At 43.3% G+C, this 25,194-nt stretch overlaps 1 protein-coding gene across 5 annotated transcripts in view; it reads left to right on the top strand.

Moving 5' to 3' along the window:
- Positions 1-24,927, top strand: part of pgap6 (post-glycosylphosphatidylinositol attachment to proteins 6) — a 70,450-nt gene extending 45,523 nt beyond the window's left edge. For 3 of the 5 annotated variants that reach the window (XM_077614772.1, XM_077614773.1, XM_077614770.1), the window contains 4 exons: positions 10,515-10,693; positions 10,779-10,925; positions 11,017-11,133; positions 24,295-24,927. In XM_077614772.1, the coding sequence (XP_077470898.1) occupies positions 10,515-10,693; positions 10,779-10,925; positions 11,017-11,133; positions 24,295-24,546 (695 nt within the window). In that variant the 3' untranslated portion in view covers positions 24,547-24,927. Of the gene's footprint in view, positions 1-10,514; positions 10,694-10,778; positions 10,926-11,016; positions 11,134-20,206; positions 20,307-20,384 lie in introns of those variants that run through there. The other 2 variants (XR_013304150.1, XM_077614771.1) reach the window with 2 other exon arrangements.
- Positions 24,928-25,194: the final 267 nt, after the last annotated feature.

The following is a 25,194-nucleotide window of genomic DNA, read 5'->3' as shown; positions in this document are numbered from 1 at the left end:
GTGAAATAATGAATACTAAGTAGTTTAAGTTGTAGGAATAGGTCTTTATTAGGTCCTGGGTGTAGAACTCGAGTTAAGTATGGTGACATTTGACATATTGATGATCTTTTGGACTGAGTTGATCACTTTCTGCAGTCTTTTCCTGTCGGCTTCTGTGCAGCTTGAGTGCCACACTGATACAACGTAGGTCAGCAAGCTCTCGATGGCAGACCGGTAGAAGGTCACCAGCAGGTTGTTGTTCAATTGCTCCTTCCTGAGTACGCGCAGAAAATGTAGCCTCTTCAGCGCCTTTTTGATGAGTGCTGTGGTGTTTGCCGCCCAAGTGAGATCAGCAGAGATGTGGACTCCTAGGAATTTGAAAGTCTCTACTTTCTCCACACATTCACCATTAATATACAGGGGCAATGGAGCAGCCTTGTTCCGTCGGAAGTCCAGGATGAGTTCTCTGGTTTTGGAGACGTTCAGCGCCAAGTTGTTGAGAGCGCACCACTTGCTGAGTCTAAGGACCTCATCTCTGTAGGCCGTCTAATTTTCCTCTGTGATCATCCCTACTACTGTTGAATCGTCCGAAAATGTCATCATGATGTTCTCATGGTGTGTGGGTCTGACATCATGTGTGTGTAGAGCTAGTAGAGTAGTGGACTCAGTTACACAGCCTTGGGGCGAGCCGGTGCTGAGCGTTCGGGCAGATGAGAGGTGGCGACCCAGCTTCACGTGCTGGGGTCGGTTGATCAGGAAGTACTCAATCCAGGAGCATGTGGAAGGTGGGAGTCCTAGGTTGGCCAATTTGGGGATAAGAATGTCTAGTCTTATGGTGTTAAAGGCTGAGCTGTAGTCGAAGAAAAGCATTCTGACATAGCTCCCTTTTTTCTCAAGGTAGCTCAGTGCAGCGTGGAGTGCAGTGGTTATTGCATCTTCGGTGGATCTTTTCAGCCAATATGCAAACTGATGTGGGTCGTGGGTGAGGGAAAGACAGACCTTAATGTGTTACAGTACCAAATTTTCAAAGCACTTTGTGATGATTCGTGTGAGAGCTACAGGGCGGTAGTCACTCAGATGTTTAGCGGGTGACTTCTTGGGTGCTGGAATGATTGTGGCTGATTTCAGACAGGCTGGGACAGAGGCTTGTTCCAATGAAAGGTTGAAAATGTCCATGAACTCTAGTGCTAGTTGGTCAGCACAGGCCTTAAGTATTTTGCCTGGTATTCCGGGGGTTGACTGCTCCATCTCACATCCACTACTTCTACAATGAGTGGGGCGGGGCTTCTTCCCGAGCTTGGTGTTGGATGTACTCAAGGTTGATGTGGTGCTACAGGGTGATGGGCTTGGGACTCACAGCGGGCAAAAAAGTTGTTTAGGTCCTCTGCCAGTACCGCTTCTGAGTCTCCAGGAGTTGCAGCTCGGCCCTTCTAGTTGTTGTAGTTGTATGCTCTACTACATCATTCGGGGGTCGTCAAGTTGCCCTTCTATCTTCCCCCTGTAGTCTGCTTTGGCTGCCTTAATGCCCATCTTCAGGTTGGCGCGATCCACCCTGTCACTGGATCTGAAGGCTGCATCTCGGACCCGGAGGAGTGATCGGACCTGGCTGGTCATCCACGGTTTCCGGTTTGGATATACTTGGATGGTCTTCTCCACAGTGACCATATCCATACAATACTTGATGTAAGACAGTACTGTGTCTGTGAAGGTTCCCAGGTCCTCATGGTGAAAAGTTTCCCACTGTGTCTGTTCAAAACAGTCTTGGAGTTGGGGGAGGGTGTCGTCAGGCCATGTGATAATGGTTCATCTTTGTGGCTTTGATTGTCGGCTAAAGGGAGTATAAGTTGGGGCCATGAACAAAGAGGCGTGATCTGACCGTCCCAAGTGTGTGCGTGGTATGGCTCTGTATGCTCCTTTGATGTTTGAGTAAACGTTATCCAGAGTTTTATCCTCTCCTTTTGCACAATCTACGTATTGGTAAAATTTCGGCAGAACAGTTTTGAAATTTGCCTGATTAAAATCTCCTGCAATTATGTGTGCCGCACTTGGGTAGGCGATCTGGTGATTGTTTATGGTGTCCATTAGTAGGGAGAGAGAGGTACTTACCTTACCTGGGATGTAGACAGCAGTGATGATAACAACAGCTATCTCTCTGGGTAGAAAGAAGGATCTGCATCTCACCGTCATGAATTCCAAATCAGGGGAACATTGTCTAACGAGAACAGTGCTATTGTTACACCATCCCTTATTCACATAATTGCAAAGCCCACCACCTCTTTTTTTCCTGAGTTGAACGTCCTGTCTGATCTGAGTAGCGTGCGTCCTGCTAACTGCACGGTAGCATCGGGTATTTGTGGGTGAAGCCACGTCTCTGTGATTATTAGCATTGAGCATTCGCGAATGTTTCGATTAGCAGTGAGCTCTAATTCCAAATCGTCCGTTTTGTGTACAATGGATCTGACGTTGGAGAGATATATGCTTGGGAGCGGAGGTTTGAGTGGTTGTTTCCTGAGCGTACACAACACGCCCGCTTGACAGCCTCACTTTTGTATTCTTTCCCGGCGCTTTCTCTTTCGCTGACCAGTCCCGATAACAAACTATGGGGCCTAGTGTCGCGATCTCTAGCTCCCATGGGTTGTTATCGAAACTGGTCGGCTGTGCCCCGAGCGAGCAGTGACCGGAATATGAGTTTTTATGCAAGATACTTGTTTTTTTCTTGAATTTCATTCATATAGTACATCAAAATAAATGTTGTATAGCGTTTATCTGTTTATCTTTTCTCTATTTTGAAAAAAATGACTCGACATACGATCTTGATCCGTTCCGGAACTGATATCGTATGTCGAGCTTTTCGTAACTCGAGCGGACATTTCCCATTGAAATGAACTAAAAACAAATTAATTCGTTCCAACCCTCTGAAAAAACACCAAAAACAGGATATTGGATTGGAAAAAATGTTTTATTTCTTCTAATTCGCCATCTAGTAACAAAGTAACACATAACTAGTGGTTAAATAGTAATCAAATGTGTTTAATTGAAGTAAAATTAGACGCATTTCGAAGGGGGAAGAGAGAGCGAGACGGACAGAGAGAGGGGTGGGGGCGTTAATTCATTCCAACCCTCTGAAAAAACACCCAAAACTGGATATTTGATTGGATTTTTTTTTTATTTCTTCTAATTCGCCATCTATTAACTAAGTAACACATAACTAGTGGTTTAATAGTAATAAAATGTGTTTAATATAACTAAAATTGGGCGGTGTTGTGTGCACGAGTATACTTTATTACCCAGAAAGCCCTCTTTTTGCCCGTGCATGCGCGTTGTCCGTTTCCTGGTCAAAACTCGTCTGAATAAATCGTTCAGTGCTCGTAGATATCTGTTTAGACGAAAGAGATGCGGCAAAAAAGTGTGCTACAATGATAAACAGCCTCTCATGTCATGGCCAACTGGCTTGGTCGCATCTCGAAATTTTGATCGTATCGCGGGCGAATTTTTCGATCGAAATTTTCGTCGTACCATGAGCATGTCGTACCATGAGCTGATCGTAGGTCGAGGTAACACTGTATATCGGCCGCATTCGCTTGCGATATGACGTCACGGCGCCATTTTGTCGTTACATCATCGTGTCACGGCGCCGTTAACTTGCAGTTTTTTTGCATGTCTTATTTTTTTTGTATTTCGTGTTTTTATGCGCATATTAGCCGTACCCAAGATTCAGTCATTTTTTTGTCTGACAAAAGGGGCTTAAATGCGAGTAAATACGGTAATTACACACATCATATAGATAGGGCACACGTAAAAGTCTAAAATGTATTACTCATTTATTAATTTATGGCTTTCTGACACGGTCAGTTCAAAGGGGAATGAGTGTGCACATATGCCTCTGCCCTCTCCACATCGACTAAATGTTCTCCTTATGAATGATTGCGGTTCCCTTATTAAGCGATAAAAAAAAAATTAAATGCAATGCGGCACATATTTTCACACACAAACACACACATAGGGTACATGAAAAAGTCTAAAATTTACTACAGAATGCACGGCTCTATGACGCAACAGGTCAAAGGGGAATGCGCGTGGTCATATAATGCCCTGTCCAAATCGGCTAAATGCTCCCTTTATTAATGATTGCAATTGCCCTTATTAAGCGAATAAAAACCATACAAATGTAACGTGGCACATATTTTCACACACACGTAGGGCAGAGGTAAAAGTCTAAAATGTACTACAAAGTGGACGGCTTTCGGCCCTGGTATAACAGGCTCTTGCCGACATCTGGTGGACAAACACAGGTATTATTTCTCCCATTATAACGGTCGCGGAGGGAACTATTCTGCGGTGCAGGGCACATTTTCACATGCTTTATTTATTTTAAGACATTAATAAATGATTTCCTTATAATTTTCTCTCATTTTTGTGTGCCCTCTCGTCTCTAAAATGTACTAAAATGTGGACAGCTTTCTGATGCCGTAGGGTCATAGAGAAACGCATTAATAAATCATTTTCTTATCATTTTCTCTCATTCAAAATTGGAACACTTTGACCAATTTTAAAGGGTTTATTTGGTAGTTGTGTGAGGATGTGGAACGAATTACAAAATGTACTTATAAAGTACTGCTCTTCATGTGAAATTTTCAAGTTACGAAAAAAGTTCTGGGATCAATTAATTTCGTAAGTAGAGGTACGACTGTTCACAAGCATAATCTTCATGAAGTGTATTTATCAAATACTAGTTATAAGCATATTTAAAAAATGTAATGTATTGATATCGAAATATAATCTATGTATAAAAAGTGTAAATACTTTACATCCTGTACTCTCAGCAAAAAAAGTTCTTCTCCACTTGATATAAATCCCAAAAAAACAGGTTAATGGGAGTGCCTACAGAGAGCATGCCTGCAGAGGGATTTTCAACGCCGATTCAAAATTCATACAATGCTGGAAGAGGCTCGGTGCAGTCTTTCTGTGTGCGATCCAAAATGTAATGTCATCTGAAGCAAAGGCACGATGCTGTTTGTATTATTGTATTGTCATTATTCTATGGTCAAATTTCGCTTTCTCCACGCTGAGTGCACCCCATGTCAACGCTAAAGAAGAAGCGGTGCCCTGACTTCTGCCATTTTTCATCTCCTGTATTCCGCTTGCGAGATTCAGCAGGGGTTTTGACATTTTCATGAACTTTTTTTAATACTTAAGATAAAAAATAGCCATGTACTGAAGGCACAAAAGTTGAAGCCGCAAAGTGGTGAAGAATCCGTACAGCATGTTTTTTTTAATCTTAAGTAATAGAAAAAAGTAATTTCATAAAAATGTCAAAATCCACACTGAAACTTGTAAACAGGAGCAAAATGGCTCTATTTTCAGACAAGAGCTATGGCGTTTGCCGTAACGTCACCCGGGGCTCGCATTTATGAAAAAAATCCTCCTTTACCGAGGCTCTCTGCTTCCAGTTCACCGAGCAAATTCTATTTTCAAATATCGCCAGGGCATAAGGTCGCACGGGGCTCGCATTTCTGATAAAAATCCACCCTCACAGAGTCTCTCGGCCGCTCAGAAAGCTCTATTTTCAGATAAAAAACGAGGGCCACTGCCCACCGTTTTTTTTCTCGGTGCTGAGTTGAGTGACAGTCAATGTTCCCTCTGATTTTTCATTGGTCTGGGCAGAAAGACAACCTCCCTGAGCGCACTGAGTACCAGTGTGAGCGACATCATCGGTACTCGGATGATTCGCCTAAAGACGTTTCGCCGACGAACGTTTGACAGACGAGCAGGTCGCCGAATGGACGTTCCGCCGAACGGAGGTTTCGCCGAAACGGGATTCGCGCGCTCGCCCCGCCCCCGGATCGTGTGTGTACAAGTTTTTCAACCTCGGTCCGCGGGCCATATATGGCCCGTTAGGATTTTTAATCCGGCCCGCCGCCAGCGTTGTCCAAATTATAGTAAAAATCAATGATTCATTTCCCTTTGCCGCTCATCACTCTCAATTTATTAGTCTACCATCAATGGCAGCCCGGGAATAAGCACTCTTGGGCGGGCATGGCAGCCCGGGATTAAGCACTCTTGGGCGGGCAGATGTAGCAGAACCGAGCCGTAAAATGACAGCAATCGGGTCAAATCCATCCTAAAACAGCATTTAATGATTAAATACAAATACTGGAGCTCTTTGGACATTAGAACTGAGCCCAGGGAAGTGAATTTCTTGGTAAAATGTCGGGATGATGTCGCGATGGAGGCAAAAAACGTCCATATACGTCCATTCGCCAAACGGCTCAAAATGTTCTCAAATTCGGTCAAATCCAGCTGAAAACATCGTTTAATGATTAAATACAAATACTAGTATTTGTATTTAATCATAAAACATCGTTTAATGATTAAATACAAATACTAGTATTTGTATTTAATCATTAAACTAACAAATACTAGTATTTGTATTTAATCATTAAACGCTGTTTGAACGAACATTCATTCGGCGACCTGTCCGTCTGTCAAACGTCCGTCGGTGAAACGTCTTTAGGCAAATCATCCGGTCATGACATCATCATTGCTCGCTATGGGCACACCAGTATCACACCTGCCACAAGCTGGTGCATGTCAATGTTCCCTCTATTTTTTCATGTAAAACATGCTGTAAAACACAAAAAAACATAAGAGTGGACAGAGCTATTGCCACTGGCTGCCGCTTAAACGGCGCCATCATGGGGAAAGGGGTAAAAAAAAAAAACAAAAAAAAAAAAAATTGGATTTTGTTTACTGCGCGCCATATGATTGCTGCTGCGCAGAGAAAACGAGAGTTGTGCGCAATTGCGCACGCGTGCAGTTTAGAGGGAACATTGGTGACAGAATATGACTAAATGAATGACTAAAATGCCTTTCCTATTCCTGCATCCTCACCCTCTTGCCACTGGAACAACGAAATTTCCCGAATACGGGATGAATAAAGTTATCCAATCCAATCCAAGTCCTGTCCTCCGACATTTTCTTAGTGACAAGCGAAAGACAGGGAAGTGGCTTCGGTTAGCAAGTTTTAGAGTGGTTTTTGAAAATGTTATGAACTTTTTTTTATTTATTCATAAAAAATCGAAAATGTCGACGCCGCAAAGAGAAGAAGGATCACAGCACTACACCTTAAGACAATGATTGTTATTTTTGTATATTATTTTGGATAAAACTAATCAAAATGTACATAAAGTACTTTTGTATTATTTTTTTTCTAAAAACGTGTTCAGCACTAAAGTAAACATGTTTTGTTTGATCGAACTATGGCCTTTATTATAACACTCAGTTTTTAGTGCAGAAGTAAATATCAACATGCCTGAAATATGGTTCTACCTGAAGCAACTACATACAACCAATTATTTTTGCATGTCAAAAATGATCAAAGTATTAAAATATTGTAAACAATATATTTTATTTTATTGTTTGTAACATTGGCAGCCCGGCCGCTGAGTGATTAGCGCGTCGGCCTCACAGTTCTGGAGTCTTGGGTTCAAATCCAGGTCACTCCGCCTGTGTGGACTTTGCATGTTCTGTGTGGGTTTTCTCCGGGTGCTCTGGTTTCCTCCCACATTCCAAAAACATGCATGGTAAGATGATTGGACACTCTAAATTAGATTAGATTAGTACTTTACTTCATCCCGTATTCGGGAAATTTCTTGGTTGCAGTAGCAAGACATACACAATACATTGTAGACCTAGGAACTAAAACTGGTGCAACACACTGGAAGTCCACCTTCTGCAGACTGAAACTTAAGTTACCGCACAGTCCCTCAGTAGTCTGGAGGTTTTAAAGATCATCATCCTTGCCTAGATCCTCCTAAACTGTTCTATCACCTAGTCAGCTGCAGCGGGCGGATAGGCCGGTGAGGGGCTTCAAAGCACACAAGCAGCCCAGCAAGCACAGGCAGCTCCTCCATCTGACCGGGGAGAGATCTCACGCCCCCATAACAATGATGGAATGCTCGGTCTGGAGCATTGCCTCTTCTCCTGGCACTATCCTCTACTGCTCACCGCTGATCCTGCGTGCATGACAGCGGAGGCACGGCTGAACGGCTCCAAAGACGTCAAGGAATAGCACAAAGAAACCAAACCACACGACGGGTGGGGTCGAGTTGCAAAGGTCGCAGAATAACAAAGCACAAAGTACAAAGCAAAGCAAAGTATATGGGAAAGCATTAAGAAATAATGCAATTAAAAAAAGATAGAAAAGCAGCAAAAACACCAAACGAGCAAGAGCGGACGGAGCTACTGCTACCGGCTGCCACTTGAGCGGCGCCATCTTGGTTGCATTAGCAAAAACGGATACAGACACAAGAAAAAGACATTGTAGAGTTGGATAAAACTGGAACCACACACAGGAAGTCTTCCACAAGATGGTGAACTTCTGCAGACTGAGACCGAGGTTTAACATATGCAGAGTCACTCTTCCAAGCTTATCCGCACAGTCCCTCAGTAGTCTGGAGCGGAAGAATCAACAGTAACAGAGTACAACACCATAACTCCGTTTCCGGCCTGGTAAGGGCCGACAGCTCTTCCATCTTATCGGGGAGGAATCTCACTTTCCCCCATATTAATAGATGGAATGATTGGTCTGAAGCTCGGTGTGAGTGTGAATGGTTGTTCATCTCCTTGTGCCCTGCGATAGGCTGGCTACCAATTCAGGGTGTCCTGAGCCTGGTGGGAAGGCTCCAGCATCCCCTGCGACCCTTGTGAGGATAAGCGGTTCATAAAATGAATGAATGAATGTTTGTAACATAAATTCTGTTTTATCAAATCAAATTGGCCTGAGGGAACCAGTAGACTAATGCCTATTTAAACAGTTCCTGTTAGGACTTGTTGTTATTGTTTTTCCATTGCTTAATCTCTGTGTTCTGATGTTTGTTTCCCTACTCTTGCTTGTCCCTCCTGCCTTGCCGTTGCGATCACGCAGCTGCGCGTCATTTAAAATTAGTTCCTGTTTTATCTATTTAAACCCGACTGATTATTACGTCATTTGTCGGATCTGCGTTATTTCCCTTGCCATGTGTCTGCGTTACCTCGTTCCTCAATTCCCTGTGTTTTCCCTAGTCAGGTTTTGTTTTGTGAGTCTTTGTTATTTTCTAAGATCCTGCCTAAGTTATTAAAGTTTTGGTATGAGCACTACTTCCGCCATCCTTGCCTGCTTCCCTGCGATTGGGTCCTATTCCTCGTAACCTCGCCTAGACGTCTCCCCAAAGACGTAACAGAACAATTCGACCCGCATGGACCCAGCGGGAAGCTACAGACGACAGCCATCCAGCTCATACTCCCCCCGATTACCGGCCCCATCCCTCACTCCGTCGCTCCTGGCTACTTGCTCGAAAGTGAGAATACCCGAATTCCATTGCCCCCTGTTCATCGCCCTAGTTATCTGGATTCGGACTCTAGCTATTCATTTCCTCAATGGAGGGAGAATCCTCAGCCTCCATCGCCCTCTGTTGATTGCCCCAGCTATCTGTGTTTGGACTCTGATTTTTCTGATTGTGAGGACAGTCATGAGCTAATTGATTTGTGGGCTGGAGATTGGGACTGAGACTGTATTTCCCTCAGCCGATTAGGACTTCTATACAACCTACCTTCCCCCGGAGGACCTTGACCCCGCCTTCTTCTCCGATTACTCCGACCTGGATTCCCCGTGTCGGCTGGCCATCTACAATGGGCCACCGCGTGGCGGCCCGCGTGCTATGCTGTCCTCCCGGACGGGGGCGGCGAGCGCCACGCCGAAGTGAGAAGCGGAAGGAGGGGCTGGACACTCGAGCCTATGAGTTAGCTCCTCGCCCAACCCTGCCCGTCCAAGCCACTCCCACGCCTCCTAATGGCCCGGTGCAGACGCCCACCGGACCGGCCACTCCCACCCTTTGTCATGGGCCAGCGGGGACGCCCGCCTGACTACTTTTTGCGTCATTTAAAATTAGTTCCTGTTTTGTCTATTTAAACCCGACTGATTATTACGTCATTTGTTGGATCATCTGCATTATTTCCCTTGCCATGTGTCTGCGTTACCTCGTTCCTCGATTCCCCGTGTTTTCCCTAGTCAGGTTTGGTTTCGTGATTTGGTTTCTAAGTCTTTGTTATTTTCTAAGATCCTGCCTAAGTTATTAAAGTTTTGGTATGAACACTACTTCCCTCGTCCTCGCCTGCTTCCCTGCGATTGGGTCCTATTCCTCGTAACCTTGCCTCGACATCTCCCCAAAGACGTAACAGTTCCTATGGAAAGCACTTTGTACAGATTTAAATTTTAAAAGATTCCTAAAATAAGATAAAAAAAATTGAAGATATTGAAACACAGTTTCAACCTATTTACTGTTTTTAAACTGCAAAGTTTGCATGTTAGCCCCATTAAATAAAAAACCCCATGTGTAGATGCTACTATGTTTATTTAATTTTTTTAATATGCATTTCATGTCAGATTGAAAATGATATCAAGATTGAAAATCCAGTACAAAATACGAGAAAACTGGATCAGTTGACAGGCATGAATTAATGTTGTTAATATACTTTATTTGTGTGTGTGTGTTAAGGTTGGAGGGGTTGGGGCTGCACTGATGACTCAGCAGCTCAGTCTTTCACCCGACAGTTCACAGCCACACTTCTGCTCACGCTCAGTAATCTCAGCTTTGTGCCGGCAATTGTGGTTGCCATCAAACGCTTATACATTACAGAGGCGTCAGTTTACCTCTTTACCATGTTCTTTTCGACGGTAACCCTCAAATACAGAGTTATTGATCATAAATATGGGGTAAAATTTACGCATTTAATGTTGTGTGTACTTTTGTGTACTACAGTTCTACCATGCCTGTGACCAGCCGGGTAAAGTCGTGCTGTGCATAATGAGTTATGACACTCTCCAGTACTGTGACTTCCTCGGATCCATTTGCTCCATATGGGTCACTATTTTGTGCATGGCTCGTGTCAGGAACATAATGAAATATGTAAGGAAAATGGACGTTATGCTAATACATATTATTTTCCATAGCAATTTATGGTAATACATGGTTTGCATCTCTCTGTTTGTGCTTGTAGACTTTGTTTCTTCTTGGCACCCTGCTTATTGCTATGTCACTACAGCTGGACCGCAGAGGGCTGTGGAACATGCTGGGCCCTATTCTCTCTGCTTTAATTTTCATGGCAGGCATTTGGGTAAGTGATGGATGCCAATCAGTGTGGAGTATTTTATTTCAGAAGTTGAGACTAAGAGAAATTAGTGATTTACATAAAAATATGTATCCCCAGCGAGTCACCTTATCGCGGTGGTGGGGTTCGTGTGTCCCAGTGATCCTTGGAGCTATGTTGCTCCGAGTAGGGTCACCCATGGAAAACTGGTCTGAGGTGAGGGACCAGACGAAGAATGGCTCAGAAGACCTATGACGAGAAAGAACTATGGACTACGATTTCCCTCGCCCGGACCTGGGTCACCGAGGCCCTGTTAGGATCGCACCGCGTCGTCGTGGCGCAATCGGGAATGGATTAGGACCCAGGCGCAGGAAGCAGGAGGGGAATTGAGGCAGTTAGCTTCAAACAACATCTTTTAATAAATCAACTGGGATCTACAAATCAACAATGGCTTGGAACCAAAACGGCAGCATGCTGGGCGCATGCAGGAACAGAAGTAACGATCCGACAATGGTACTAGGACTCATTGATCTTTAAATACCAAAACAGGAAGCAATCAGCAGATTGACCGCAGCCGCTCTCTGATGGCACGTCAGGAGGGACAAACAGGCCGCTCCTGACAGGCCACACTGTGGAGCCAGGCCCGGAGGAGGCGCACAATAGCGAGCGCCTGGTGGCCGGGCCTACAGCCCGAAGAGGCGACGTGGGTTCCCCCTCATATAGGCTCACCACCTATGAGAGGGGCCAAAGAGGTCGGTTGCGTGGAAAGCTGGGCATCAGCCAAAGGAGGGTTCCTTGGCGGTCCGATGCCCAGCTCCAAAAACTGGCTCCTGGGACGTGGAAAATCACCTCTGTGGTTGGGAAAGAGATTGAGCTAGTGCGTGTGGTCGAGAAATTCTGGCTTGGTGTAGTCGCGCTCACCTCTACGCACAGCTTGGGTTCTCGTACCACTCTCGAGGGGGCATTGGACACTCTTCCACTCTGGAGTTTCTCACGGTTAGAGGCGTCGAGAGGGTGTGGGCATACTTGTGCCCCCCGGTTCAGTGCCTGTATGTTGGGTTTTACGAGCGGTGGACGAGAGGGTAGCATCCTTCCATCTTCAGGTGGGGGAGGGGACCTAACTGTTGTTTGTGTGTATGCACAAGGTTCAGAGTACCCACCCTTTTTTGGAGTCCTTGGAGGGGGTACTGGAGCGTGACCAGACGTTTGGTCGCCGGACTTTTGGTCGCCGGACTTTTGGTCGCGGACTTTTGGTCCCCGGACGTTTGGTCGCCCGGACTTTTGGTCGCCGGACTTTTGGTAGAACAGGTTCAAATTATGACAGAGAGAGGAAGAGTTTAATATCTAAATACTGTTAAAACCAGCTCTCAAAATACTGTTGAAACAATCTAAATACTGTTGAAACTATCTAAATAATGTCTAAATACTGTTGAAACGATGTAAATAATGTCTAAATACTGTTGAAACGATCTAAATACTGTCTAAATACTGTTGAAACGATCTAAATGCTGTTGAAACCAGCTCTCAAAATACTGTCTAAATACTGTTGAAACGATCTAAATGCTGTTGAAACCAGCTCTCAAAATACTGTTGAAACGATCTAAATACTGTTGAAACGATCTAAATGCTGTTGAAACGATCTAAATACTGTCAAAATACTGTTGAAACGATCTAAATACTGTCTAAATACTGTTGAAACGATCTAAATACTATTGAAACGATCTAAATACTGTCTAAATACTGTTGAAACGATCTAAATACTGTTGAAACGATCTAAATACTGTCTAAATACTGTTGAAACGATCTAAATACTGTCTAAATACTGTTGAAACGATCTAAATACTGTCTAAATACTGTTGAAACGATCTAAATACTGTCTAAATACTGTTGAAACGATCTAAATACTGTCAAAATACTGTTGAAACCAGCTCTCAAAATACTGTTGAAACGATCTAAATACTGTTGAAACCAGCTCTCAAAATTATATTCATGATCTAAATACTGTTGAAACCACCTCTCAAAATTATATTCATGTGATTCATGAGAGAGTTTAAAATCTAAATATCTAATATCAATAAGAGCACTCATTTAACACTTCGGCTGCTGCCATCTACTGTCATAGGCGTCCAATGAACCTTCATTCTCTCCGGGAGCGGGTGTGGGCATACTTGTTGCCCCCCGGTTCAGTGCCTGTATGTTGGGGTTTACGAGCGGTGGACGAGAGGGTAGCATCCTTCCATCTTCAGGTGGGGGAGGGGACCTAACTGTTGTTTGTGTGTATGCACAAGGTTCAGAGTACCCACCCTTTTTTGGAGTCCTTGGAGGGGGTACTGGAGCGTGACCAGACTTTTGGTCCCCGGACGTTTGGTCGCCCGGACTTTTGGTCGCCGGACTTTTGGTAGAACAGGTTCAAATTATGACAGAGAGAGGAAGAGTTTAGAGTTTAATATCTAAATACTGTTCAAACCAGCTCTCAAAATACTGTTGAAACAATCTAAATACTGTTGAAACGATCTAAATACTGTCAAAATACTGTTGAAACCAGCTCTCAAAATACTGTTGAAATGATCTAAATACTGTTGAAACAAGCTTTCAAAATACTGTTGAAACGATCTAAATACTGTTGAAACGATCTAAATACTGTCTAAATACTGTTGAAACAATCTAAATACTGTCTAAATACTGTTGAAACAATCTAAATACTGTCTAAATACTGTTGAAACGATCTAAATACTGCCTAAATACTGTTGATACCAGCTCTCAAAATACTGTTCAAACGATCTAAATACTCCCTAAATACTGTTGATACCAGCTCTCAAAATACTGTTCAAACGATCTAAATACTGTTGAAACAATCTAAATACTGTCTAAATACTGTTGAAACGATCTAAATACTGCCTAAATACTGTTGATACCAGCTCTCAAAATACTGTTCAAACGATCTAAATACTCCCTAAATACTGTTGATACCAGCTCTCAAAATACTGTTCAAACGATCTAAATACTGTTGAAACAATCTAAATACTGTCTAAATACTGTTGAAACGATCTAAATACTGTCTAAATACTGTTGAAACGATCTAAATACTGTCTAAATACTGCTGAAACGATCTAAATACTGTTGAAACGATCTAAATACTGTTGAATTGATCTAAATACTGTCTAAATACTGTTGAAACGATCTAAATATCGTCTAAATACTGTTGAATTGATCTAAATACTGTTGAAACGATCTAAATACTGTTTAAATACAGCTGAAACGATCTAAATACTGTCTAAATACTGTTGAAACGATCTAAATACTGTCTAAATCACATGCCTCAAACCGATTCCGCCGAGGGCCGCAGTGGGTCCTGGTCTTTGTTCCAACCAATCCAGTGCCGACATTTTAACCAATCAGGTGTCTTCTAAAATAAGTAGCACCTGACTTTAGTTAACTGATTACACTTGCAAAAGGTATCCTCTTGTTGAGTTGGAATGAAAACCTGCACCCACTGCGGCCCTTTGAGGACCGGTTTGACACCCCTGGTCTAAATACTGTTGAAACCTGCTCTCAAAATACTGTTGAAACGATCTAAATACTGTCTAAATCACGTGTCAAACCGATTCCGCCGAGGGCCGCAGTGGGTCCTGGTTTTTGTTCCAACCGATCCAGTGCCGACATTTTAACCAATCAGGTGTCTTCTAAAATAAGTAGCACCTGACTTTAATTAACTGATTACACTTGCAAAAGGTATCCTCTTGTTGAGTTGGAATGAAAACCTGCACCCACTGCGGCCCTTTGAGGACCGGTTTGACACCCCGGGTCTAAATACTGTTGAAAGGATACTGTCTAAATACTGTTGAAACCAGCTCTCAAAATACTGTTGAAACGATCTAAATACTGTTGAAATGATCTAAATACTGTTGAAACGATCTAAATACTGTTGAAATGATCTAAATACTGTTGAAACGATCTAAATACTGTCTAAATACTGTTGAAACCAGCTCTCAAAATTATATTCATGATCTAAATACTGTTGAAACCAGCTCTCAAAATTAAATTCATTTGATTCATGAGAGGGAGAGTTTAATATCTAAATATCCAATATCAAAATATCAATAAGAGCACTCATTTAACACATCGGCTGCTGCCATCTACTGTCATAGGCGTCCAATGAACCTTCATTCTCTCTGGGAGAACTTCCAATGTTGAAATACTTTAGATCAGTGGTCTCAAACTCGCGGCCCGCGGGCATACTGCGGCCCCCGGGACAATAATTTGCGGCCCCCGTCTTAATATGAAAGATTAATGTTCGTGTGGCCCGCAAGATTGATAGAATGGCACTTGTTGTGTTCGGAGCTGAATGAACCAATCACGGTGAGGTATACAGCTCTGGAGGGCGGGACATCGGCCGGGCTGTCCAGTGCCTCGCTCACTCATTCATTCCCCCAATCAGCTGGGCGGAGGAGAAGCCGTGAAGCCGATCACTCCGCTCGGCGCGCACAGTCCTCCGCTGCTCTCAGCATAGAACTGAATGAGGCGCTATGATCCGTGATCCAGCCTGTCTGTAGCCATTTCCGCGAGTGAAACTGAAACTTAACAATAAGTGCGTTAACATGACACTTGAGAAATTCAGAGAACTGCTGTAATCCAATACGATCGGAGAGCGAAAGTGCACATGCGCCGCAGACCCGCGCGACTGTTAAAGGGTTAAAGTTTAAGTTCAACCCGAGACTCATTCCAAGTGGAAACACATATTACAGAGCCCCAGAGATGTCTATTTCAAAGCCTGCCGTGAAGAGAAAGGTCGGTGATGAGCACAGACAGTTTCAAGAAAAGTGGGGAGTGCATATTTCTTTGTTGAGCACAGGGGCACCCCGACGTGTCTCATTTGCACTGAATAAATTGACAGTAGATGGCAGCAGCCGATCAGGCGACCAAAAGACCGGCGACAAAAAAGACCGGCGACCCAAAAGACGACGACCAAATTTCCGGGCGACCTAAAGACCGCGACCAAAAGACCGGTGACCAAAAGACCGGCGACCCAAAAGACGACGACCAAATTTCCGGGCGACCTAAAGACCGCGACCAAAAGACCGGTGACCAAAAGACCGGCGACCAATCGACCGTGTACCAAATTTGGATGGGAGACTGACATTCTATGTTGAAATACGCGGTGCCAACCTTCAACTGAATAATTTGTGCGTGGTATTCCCAGCAATGTCTTTTCTCTCACATTCCATAAGGGGATAGCAAAATCTGGACGGCGTCACCTTCCCCTTACATTAGCATTAGCGTGGTAACCCGGATGTAGATCTTGCGTGGCACCCGGATGTCGAAACATTTAATCAAAACATCCCCACTTTTATTTGTTTAATAAAATAATAATGTGTGTTAAATGGACGCCTATGACAGTCAATGGCAGCAGCCGATGTCTTAAATGAGTGCTCTTATTTCTCCCAGAGAGAATGAAGGTTAATTTGGACGCCTATGACAGTCAATGGCAGCAGCTGATGTGTTAAATGAGTGCTCTTATTGATATTTTGATATTAGATATTTAGATATTAAACTCTCCCTCTCATGAATCACATGAATATAATTTTGAGAGCTAGTTTCAACAGTATTTAGATAATGAATATGATTTTGAGAGCTGGTTTCAACAGTATTTAGATCATGAATATAATTTTGAGAGCTGGTTTCAACAGTATTTAGATCATGAATATAATTTTGAGAGCTGGTTTCAACAGTATTTAGACAGTATTTAGATCGTTTCAACAGTATTTAGATCGTTTCAACAGTATTTTGAGAGCTGGTTCCAACAGTATTTAGATCGTTTCAACAGTATTTAGACAGTATTTAGATCGTTTCAACAGTATTTAGACAGTATTTAGATCGTTTCAACAGTATTTAGACAGTATTTAGATCGTTTCAACAGTATTTTGAGAGCTGGTTTCAACAGTATTTAGATATTAAACTTTAAACTCTCCCTCTCTCTGTCATAATTTGAACCTGTTCTACCAAAGGTCCAGCGACCAAAAGTCCGGGGGACCTAACGTCTGTTCTACCAAACGTCCGGGCGACCAAAAGTCTGCGACCAAAATTCCGCCGATCAAAAGTCCACCGACCAAAAGTCCGGCGACCAAACGTCCGAGTACCGTGTTGGAGAGTGCTCCTTCGGAGGACTCCCTCGTTCTGCTAGAGTACTTCAATGCTCACGTGGGCAATGACAGCGAACCCGAGTGGTGTTCTATTGCTGGATTTCTGTGCTCGTCGTGGATTGACAATAATGAACATCAGGGGAGGGGAGTGAAGGGGAGTGAAGGGGATGGGAGGAGATGAGAGGAGATGAGAGGAGATGAATGTATGCTGCTTCACTGCTTCTGTTTCCATTGGGTAGTTTTATCTTGCTGCACAAATTGATTTATTTAATATTTGTGACCGGGCAATTCAATTAAAGTCTGTCTTGCCTCATATCGGGCGATACGATTAGTATCACAATTCACAGGTTGCGATTCGATCCCAATTAATCCTGAGACTACACTTTCTTTAAGTAAATTATTGAAATGTTTTAAAATCATTTTGGAAAAAAAAATGGACATCAAACGACATTTTCGGTCTTCCAAACAAATCCCTCCAGCAACTGCATCTCGTCCAAAACTCGGCAGCACGCCTCATCACACGACCCTTTTTACCCATCACATCACTCCCATACTCCATCAACTTCACTGGCTTCTGATCAATTAATGAATCAAGTACAAGTTCCTACTCATCAACTTTTAGGCGATCTAGCCCTAATGCATTCATTCATCTTCCATACTGCCCATCCTCAAGAGGGTTGCTGGGATTGCTGTCTTCAGGCAAAAGGCAGACTACACCTGGTCGCCAGTCAGTCGTAGGGCACACAGAGAGACAAACGACCATCCGCACTCCCAATCATACTGCCACCAGCAGGAATTGAGCCTGCGCCTGCCCGCACTGTAGTTAGCTGAGTGAGCCTCTACACCACGAGGCGGCTCCGTTTAATATATTTCTGACCTCATTAGCACAGACAAATTTAGAATCAATATAAGAATCATTCAATGTAATATCGCTGATTCGTTTTTTTTTTAACACATTTAGTACTAGATACTAATGGTGAATGATTCCCATAGCACAAACCTTGTGTTTGGCCAGACCCGTTGCTCACTTTTACAGTTTTTCTCAAGCATGAGCAGCCATGTTCCCTTTGAGTGCGTTATTCGCTCACTGGGGCTTTTCGAGTTGCACTGAAATGCTGAACACATGTCGCCATGACAAAACATTTATTCACAACATGTGGTATGGAAACCTGGTAAAACAAACGACTACCAATAAGAACACAATTCTCAAATGGAATTTACAATATTAAATCATTAAAGTCTAGTTCATCACCATAATATTTCAAATTTTTCAAAGTCTGATTGATCATCATCAGATTCATCAAAAAATGTATTCCATTCTTCTTGAGCAGGATAGCGATCACTGGGCAGACTTGTTTCCCTGGAGCAACTTTTTTAAAAAAATACAACCCAATATTATCCTATAAACTTGCCAAGGCTATTTGGAGAGGACTGGCTTTTGTAAAATAATGTAGATTGTCGCCTTCTGGCGGATAAAGACAGGTTCTACCTCTCCCATTATACATAACAGCTGCAGAGGGGACTTTTTCACCGGCAGAGGGCAGTGTTTCACTGGCATTCGTGTATAACGCGCACTTTGCTTCAGTTTTTTTGGTACAAATTTTGTCCGTTCTACTCAAATAAATACGGTAGGTTATTTCAGCTTATATGCAGCCGCGCTTCTCTCTCTCCTGCCAGCTCTCTCCAGCTTCAACATAAACAACCAACTGCTCGTTAAGTAAAGGGCTTTGATGTTGTTGCGACTGCTTTGCTTCAGTTAGCAGCACACTTTATTGGTCATAAACACACGCAAATATAGAGACACACCAGCACCAAAGCAAATCTAATGCCTTAACCTTCTGTTGTCGTGCCACCATACAAATTAAGTGTAATTGTACATTCATTGGGCAGACCGGTGGCGTGAGTGGTTAGCACGTCGGCCTCACAGCTCTGGGGTCCTGGGTTCAAGTCCATGTCGGTCTATCTGTGTGGAGTTTCCCTGTTGCATGTTGCCCATGTGGGTTTCTTCCGGGTACTCCGGTTTCCTCCCACATTCAAAAAACATGCATGGTCGGCTGAATGGACACTCTAAATTGCCCCTGGGTATGGGTGTGAGCGTGCATTGTTGTCCATCTCCTTGTGCCCTGTAATCGGCTGGCCACTGATTCAGGGTGTCCCCCATCTCTGGCCTGGAGACAGCTAATGACACAACCCTAATGAGGATGAGGATACATTCAATAACATACGTCAACAAGTTGTTAGAATCCTCAATATACTTCTCAATAAATATAGGGGTATAATAAGATCATTTTGACTGTCACTTCTTTAGTATATCTAAATATATACATTTTTTTCATTCATTTATTTTCTAAACCGCTTATCCTCACAAGGGATTGCGGGGGGTGCTGGAGGATATCCCAGCTGACCAGGCCAGGCACACCTTTAATTGGTGGCCAGCCAATCGCAGGGCAGAAGAAGATGGACAACCATTCATGCTCACACTCGTACTTAGGAGCAATTTAGAGTGTTCAACCAGCCTACCTTGCATGTTTTTGAAATGTGGGAGGAAACCAAAGTAACGACGACTGAATCGAGGGTACGGCTTATATGCGCATAAAAACACGACCTGCACGAAACTGCAAGTTGACGGCGCCGTGACATCATCGTGTCACGGCGCAATTGCATCGTGACGTCATTACGCAAGCGAATGGTCATTTATTTCAAAATTGAGAAAATATAAACAGATAAAACGCTAAACAAAATTTGTTTTGACGTCTATGAATGAAATTCAAGAAAAAAAACGTATGCATCTCGCTCGGGGCACGGCCATCTTACCTAGGTGGGGGGCGGCCAGCTTACCTAGGGCGCTGCCGTCTATACCTAGTTAAATGTGCTCTGACTGGCCAGACGTGAGAAGCCTTGATTTTGTAATAAAACAAAATTCCTCTTTGATTTTTATTGATGTATTTCTTGTTCAAAAGTGACAACTATTGGAGTAATATGAGCCATCGATATCGAGATATTTTGACATAAGAAGCAATATGGCTGCCACAACATCTTCTGGTAAGAAAATTTAAATTTCGTAATTAGAAAGCATCAGGTTCTCATTAAGGTAGACTTATTCTCATCTCATTTTCTGAACCACTTTATCCCCATTAGAGTCGCGGAGGAAGCTGGAGCCTATCCTAGCTGACTCCGGGCCGGAGGCGGGGGACACTCTGAATCGGTGGCCACCCAATAGCAGGGCAGAAGGAGACGGACAACCATCCACACTCAAACCCATACCTAGTGGCAATTTAGAGTGTCCAATTAGTCTACCTTGCATGTTTTGGGAATGTGGGAGGAAACCGGAGTACCCGGAGAAAACCCACGCAGAGATCATGCAAACTCCACACAGGTGGATGTGACTTGGATTTGAACCCAGGACCCCAGAGCTGTGAGGCCGACGCGATGATAGACTTATTTCTTTTTTCAAATTGAATAATTTGATATTTTGCATTTACAAAGACAGGCATATTAACTTCCTTATGATATTGACCCTAATAATGTGGTTTTGATTTATACAGTATCTCAGAAATTCTTGTGATTATTTTTCTGAAGATATTCCCTTCAAAGGAACACATTTGTACTCTCTATTAAAACCATGACTATGGAGATGAAAATTGGGAATCATGGGACAGCTTATATGTGAGAAATTGTAAAATTTTCAGTGTGGCTCATACGTGCGGACGGCTTATATGCGAGCAAATACGGTAAGTTTTGCACCAGCAATTTCGCCACCTCTTTTCCTGCATCTTGGGTTCAACTTCACCGCAGCCGACGTTAAACATTTAAAAAGTTAAAAAGCTATCCAAAGACGATTGTCTTTGACGACTTTTAATAATGATTCTAAAATGCTGAAGACAATCGTCGTCAATGTGGGCGATCGCACGACTCGTGAACACTTTTTGTGGATGTGTTTTTTCTATGAGGATGGAAAGTTGGTGAAATTTCTCTTCATATTTTTCAAACACCTTCAGTTTATCTTCTATGGATAACGGGACCAGCTTCTTTTTATTCGCACTGGTTATTTTCTTGGGAGGCATGATGATGAAAATAGAAGCTGTTTTAACCACACTTGGAAAAACTCAACAAAAAACACCGTCAGACCTCCATGACGACGAACGGCAGTCAAAAGGACATAAGAGAATCTTAAAATGTGTTGTTGTGAGACAGCCAATGAGAGCCCAGTAGAGTTTAGTGAGATTGTTAAGTAAGAAGCAATGCATCCGTGACAATTTCAAAACAAAATAACGAATATGGGGAATGTAGTATAAAAAGCTTTTGTAACCTGAAAATTTCATACCCAGAGGCATTCCTAAGTACAGGCACATCTGGATTTATTTGATTTAATCAAATCCTATAAAGTTCAGGTCTTGCATTTTTTTACACTTACTGCAATTGAATATCCACTCCAAATAACGATTATCTGCCTCCTCCAACTACTAAAAATCGGTATCGGTCCTAAACAACTTATATCAGTCGCTCACTACACAAAACACAGGACTGTGGTTGATATTACCTTGCCTTGACCAGTATGAGTGCTGTTACAGGCAAATAGTATCTTAATGTTATTAAACCCAAGGCCCGGAACTCCCCTACCTCTACCCATCTCCCGCAAAAGACTTTGTAGATTTGGTCTAGAGGCAGGTTACATTACTGACTCTCCGCTCTAGTCCAGGATCAGGGAAGTTAGTCTCACCGGATCCCAGGAGAACCAATGTTGACACTCTTTTGCTTGTGGGCTGGGGGCCCCTCCGTGGCCATGCTGCTCTGTTTTCTGCAGTTTTAGGTCTCACCAACCTCTCTCTAGCTTACAGATGACCTCCAATGCTGTGGTCACAATGTGGTCAGGCTTTCTAGCTCTATCGTCTGCTCCACCTTCCCGGCTCAGCAGGCGAGATGGGCTGATGATGCTACTAATGTACATAATAATTGTTAGCCCTCAACCTTCATTGCGACTCAGGGTTGCGTCATGGGACAACCCGCAAATCGGCGTGGGTGGGATGCTGACATCACTGAACCCTGACACCCAACCCTGTACCCTCTCAGGTGGCGCAACATATGAGACACGTGCGACCAGTGAGGACAGTCCCTGTTTGAATCTTATATGACAATATGACATTCCCAAATGTCACATTCTGTTTAAGATGTTGGTGTGTGTGTGTGTGTGTGTGTGTGTGTGTGTGTGTGCGTGTGCGTGTGCGTGTTTTCCCACCCTCTCGTAGCCAGGTGTTTTGGATTGGATAACTTTATTCATCCCGTATTTGGGAAATTTCGTTGTCACAGTAGCAGGAGGGTGAGGATGCAGAAATAGGAAAGGCATTTTAGACATAAATAGATAGGTAATAAGTAAGTTAATAAATAAATACATGAATAAATATATAAATAAATAAGCGTGTTGCTGAAATATTGGATTGGATAACTTTATTCATCCCGTATTCGGGAAATTTCATTGTTACAGTACAAAGCAAATCAAAGTAAATGGGATCATTATGAATCACCAAATCAGATCATTAAGACAGAAAAGCAGCAAAAACAAAACGAGCAAGAGTGGACGGAGCTACCGCCGCCGGCTGCCACTTGAACGGCGCCATCTTGGTTGCGGTAGCTAAAACGGCTACAGACTCAAAAAGACGTTGTAAAGTTGGACAAAAACTGGAACCACACACAGGAAGTCTTCCACAAGATGGGGAACTTCTGCAGACTGTGACCGAGGTAGAGAATATGCAGAGTCACTCTTCCAAGCTTATCCGCACAGTTCCTCAGTAGTCTGGAGCTGAAGACAACAGGAGCAGAGTAGGACTCCGCTTCCGGCCTGGTAAGCGCTGACAGCTCTTCCATCTTGTCCCATGATGGAATGGTTGGTCAGAAGCGTTGCTTCTTCTCCCGGCACTTTTGTCCAGCTCCGAATTTCCAGCGGGCTTGAGGTGTTGCTCCTTTTGCTGCGTATTGTAACAGCTAGTCCCATGTGTGTGACTGCGTAGGCATGGCTGATGGTTCCAAAAAAGAAGTGGCAGAAAGAAGCCAGGCTAACAGAACAAAGAAAGTTGTAAAAACATTAAAGTAAAAAGTATAAAGTACAAAGTAAAGTAAAAAGGAATGTATTAAGAAATATTAAAATGTAATTTAAAAAAAGATAGAAGGGTTGTAAAACACGAAAAACAAATAAGAGTGGACAGAGCTACTGCCACTGGCTTCCGCGTGACGGCACCATCTTGGGAATTTTTTTTAATAATAATTTGGACAACGTCGGCGGGCCGGATTAAAGGGCCTAACAGGCCGTATATATACATACACATATATAAGCACATATGTACATACATAAACAGATGTACATGCATGCATACGGTAGGTCTTAACACTCAGCCATTTTTATTTAAAGAGGCCTGACAGCTGATGGGAGAAAGGATCTGCGGAAGCGCTCCTTCCTGCAATGAGGGTGCAGCAGTGTATTGTGAAAGAGCTTCGGAGACACTCCACAGACTCATGCAGGGGGTGGGAGGTGCTGTCCATGATGGACATCGTCCTGGTCAGCATCCTCCGCTCTCCCACTTCTTCCACAGTCCAAAAAACAGCCCAGAACAGAGCTGGCCCTCCTGACCAGCTTATTCAGCCTGTTCCTGTCCCTCTGTCCTTGTCCCTTTGAGTTTATTTGACTAGCCTTTGTGTGCATATAAGGAGAGTGTTTGGTGATCACTGGCGTGGGAGTATTGCTACCATTACCTTGTGTGTCCCGTCCAGTAAGTCATGTTTTTTTTGCCCTTTTTGTCAGTATGCGTGTTCCTGGTTTATTTTGTCACTTTTGTATTCACCATTTTTGTCATTAAAAGCCAACTTTTTGCACCAGCAATTTTTGCCACCTTTTTTCCTACATACTGGGTTGTACTTCGCCATGCAGCCGACCACCAAACATGACACCAAATGGTTTTTTGACAGTATTTTAATTGTATTGCTCTGATCCGGAATGTATCGATTTGCATGGGAATATTTAAAAATACTCAAACTGACAACTTTTACGTGTTTACAGGTGTACCATGGGGTTAAGCGTCGCCATTGTTACCCACCATCCTGGCAGAGATGGGTATTCTACCTTCTCCCTGGAACGCTATGTGTTGGCGTTGGGATGTGTTTGTACATTTTTGCTGAGACCGAGGAAAACTATTACTACACGCATTCAATTTGGCACATCCTTGTGGCCACCTGTGTGGTCTTCCTGCTGCCACCACGTGAAAGGAGCCTAGCTGCCATCAATTGGACCAAGGGATGGCGAACGGATTGAAAATAAATACAGTAATCCCTGCGATAATCAAAAAAAACGCGAAGTAGATCACCCCTATTACTACTACATACCATATTACTGTCACATTTTGTTGGGGTTTTTGGGTGCAGGTGTGTGTGTGTTTGTGAGTGTTTTCCTTGTGTGTGCTGTCTGTGTGATGTGTACGTATCACCCTCCTGGTTTCCCTTCCTCTCGTGGCCAGCTGTTTGTAGTTTAGAATTAGTTCTTGCATTTAAGTGGGAGTATTACCGCGTGCACCTTGTGTTTCCCCATCCACATAAGTCATGTTTTTGCCTCTTCGTCAGTGTGGGTTTTCCCCTGTTTATTTGTCACTTTTGTATTGAGGATTTGGTCATTAAAACCCTGAGTTGTGCACCAGAACTTTCGCCACTTTTTTCCTGCCTCTCATCCAGGGTTCTGTCCTCACCACGCACCCGAGGCGATCATGACAATTACATGGTTTTACGCTTATACAAAAATACAACTATCATGAAGTTTATTTAGTAAATATTTCAGTTTTAGGTATATGAAAAGACTGCACTGTATTAATATCTCATCTCATTTTCTGAACCGCTTTATCCTCATTTGGGTCACGCGGAGGTTGGTGGAGCCAATACCAGCTGTCTCCGGGCCAGAGGCGAGGGACAC

This window comes from Stigmatopora argus, chromosome 12 (assembly GCF_051989625.1).
Source record: "Stigmatopora argus isolate UIUO_Sarg chromosome 12, RoL_Sarg_1.0, whole genome shotgun sequence".
NCBI lineage: Eukaryota > Metazoa > Chordata > Actinopteri > Syngnathiformes > Syngnathidae > Stigmatopora > Stigmatopora argus.
This window is presented reverse-complemented; position numbering and strand designations above follow the sequence as displayed.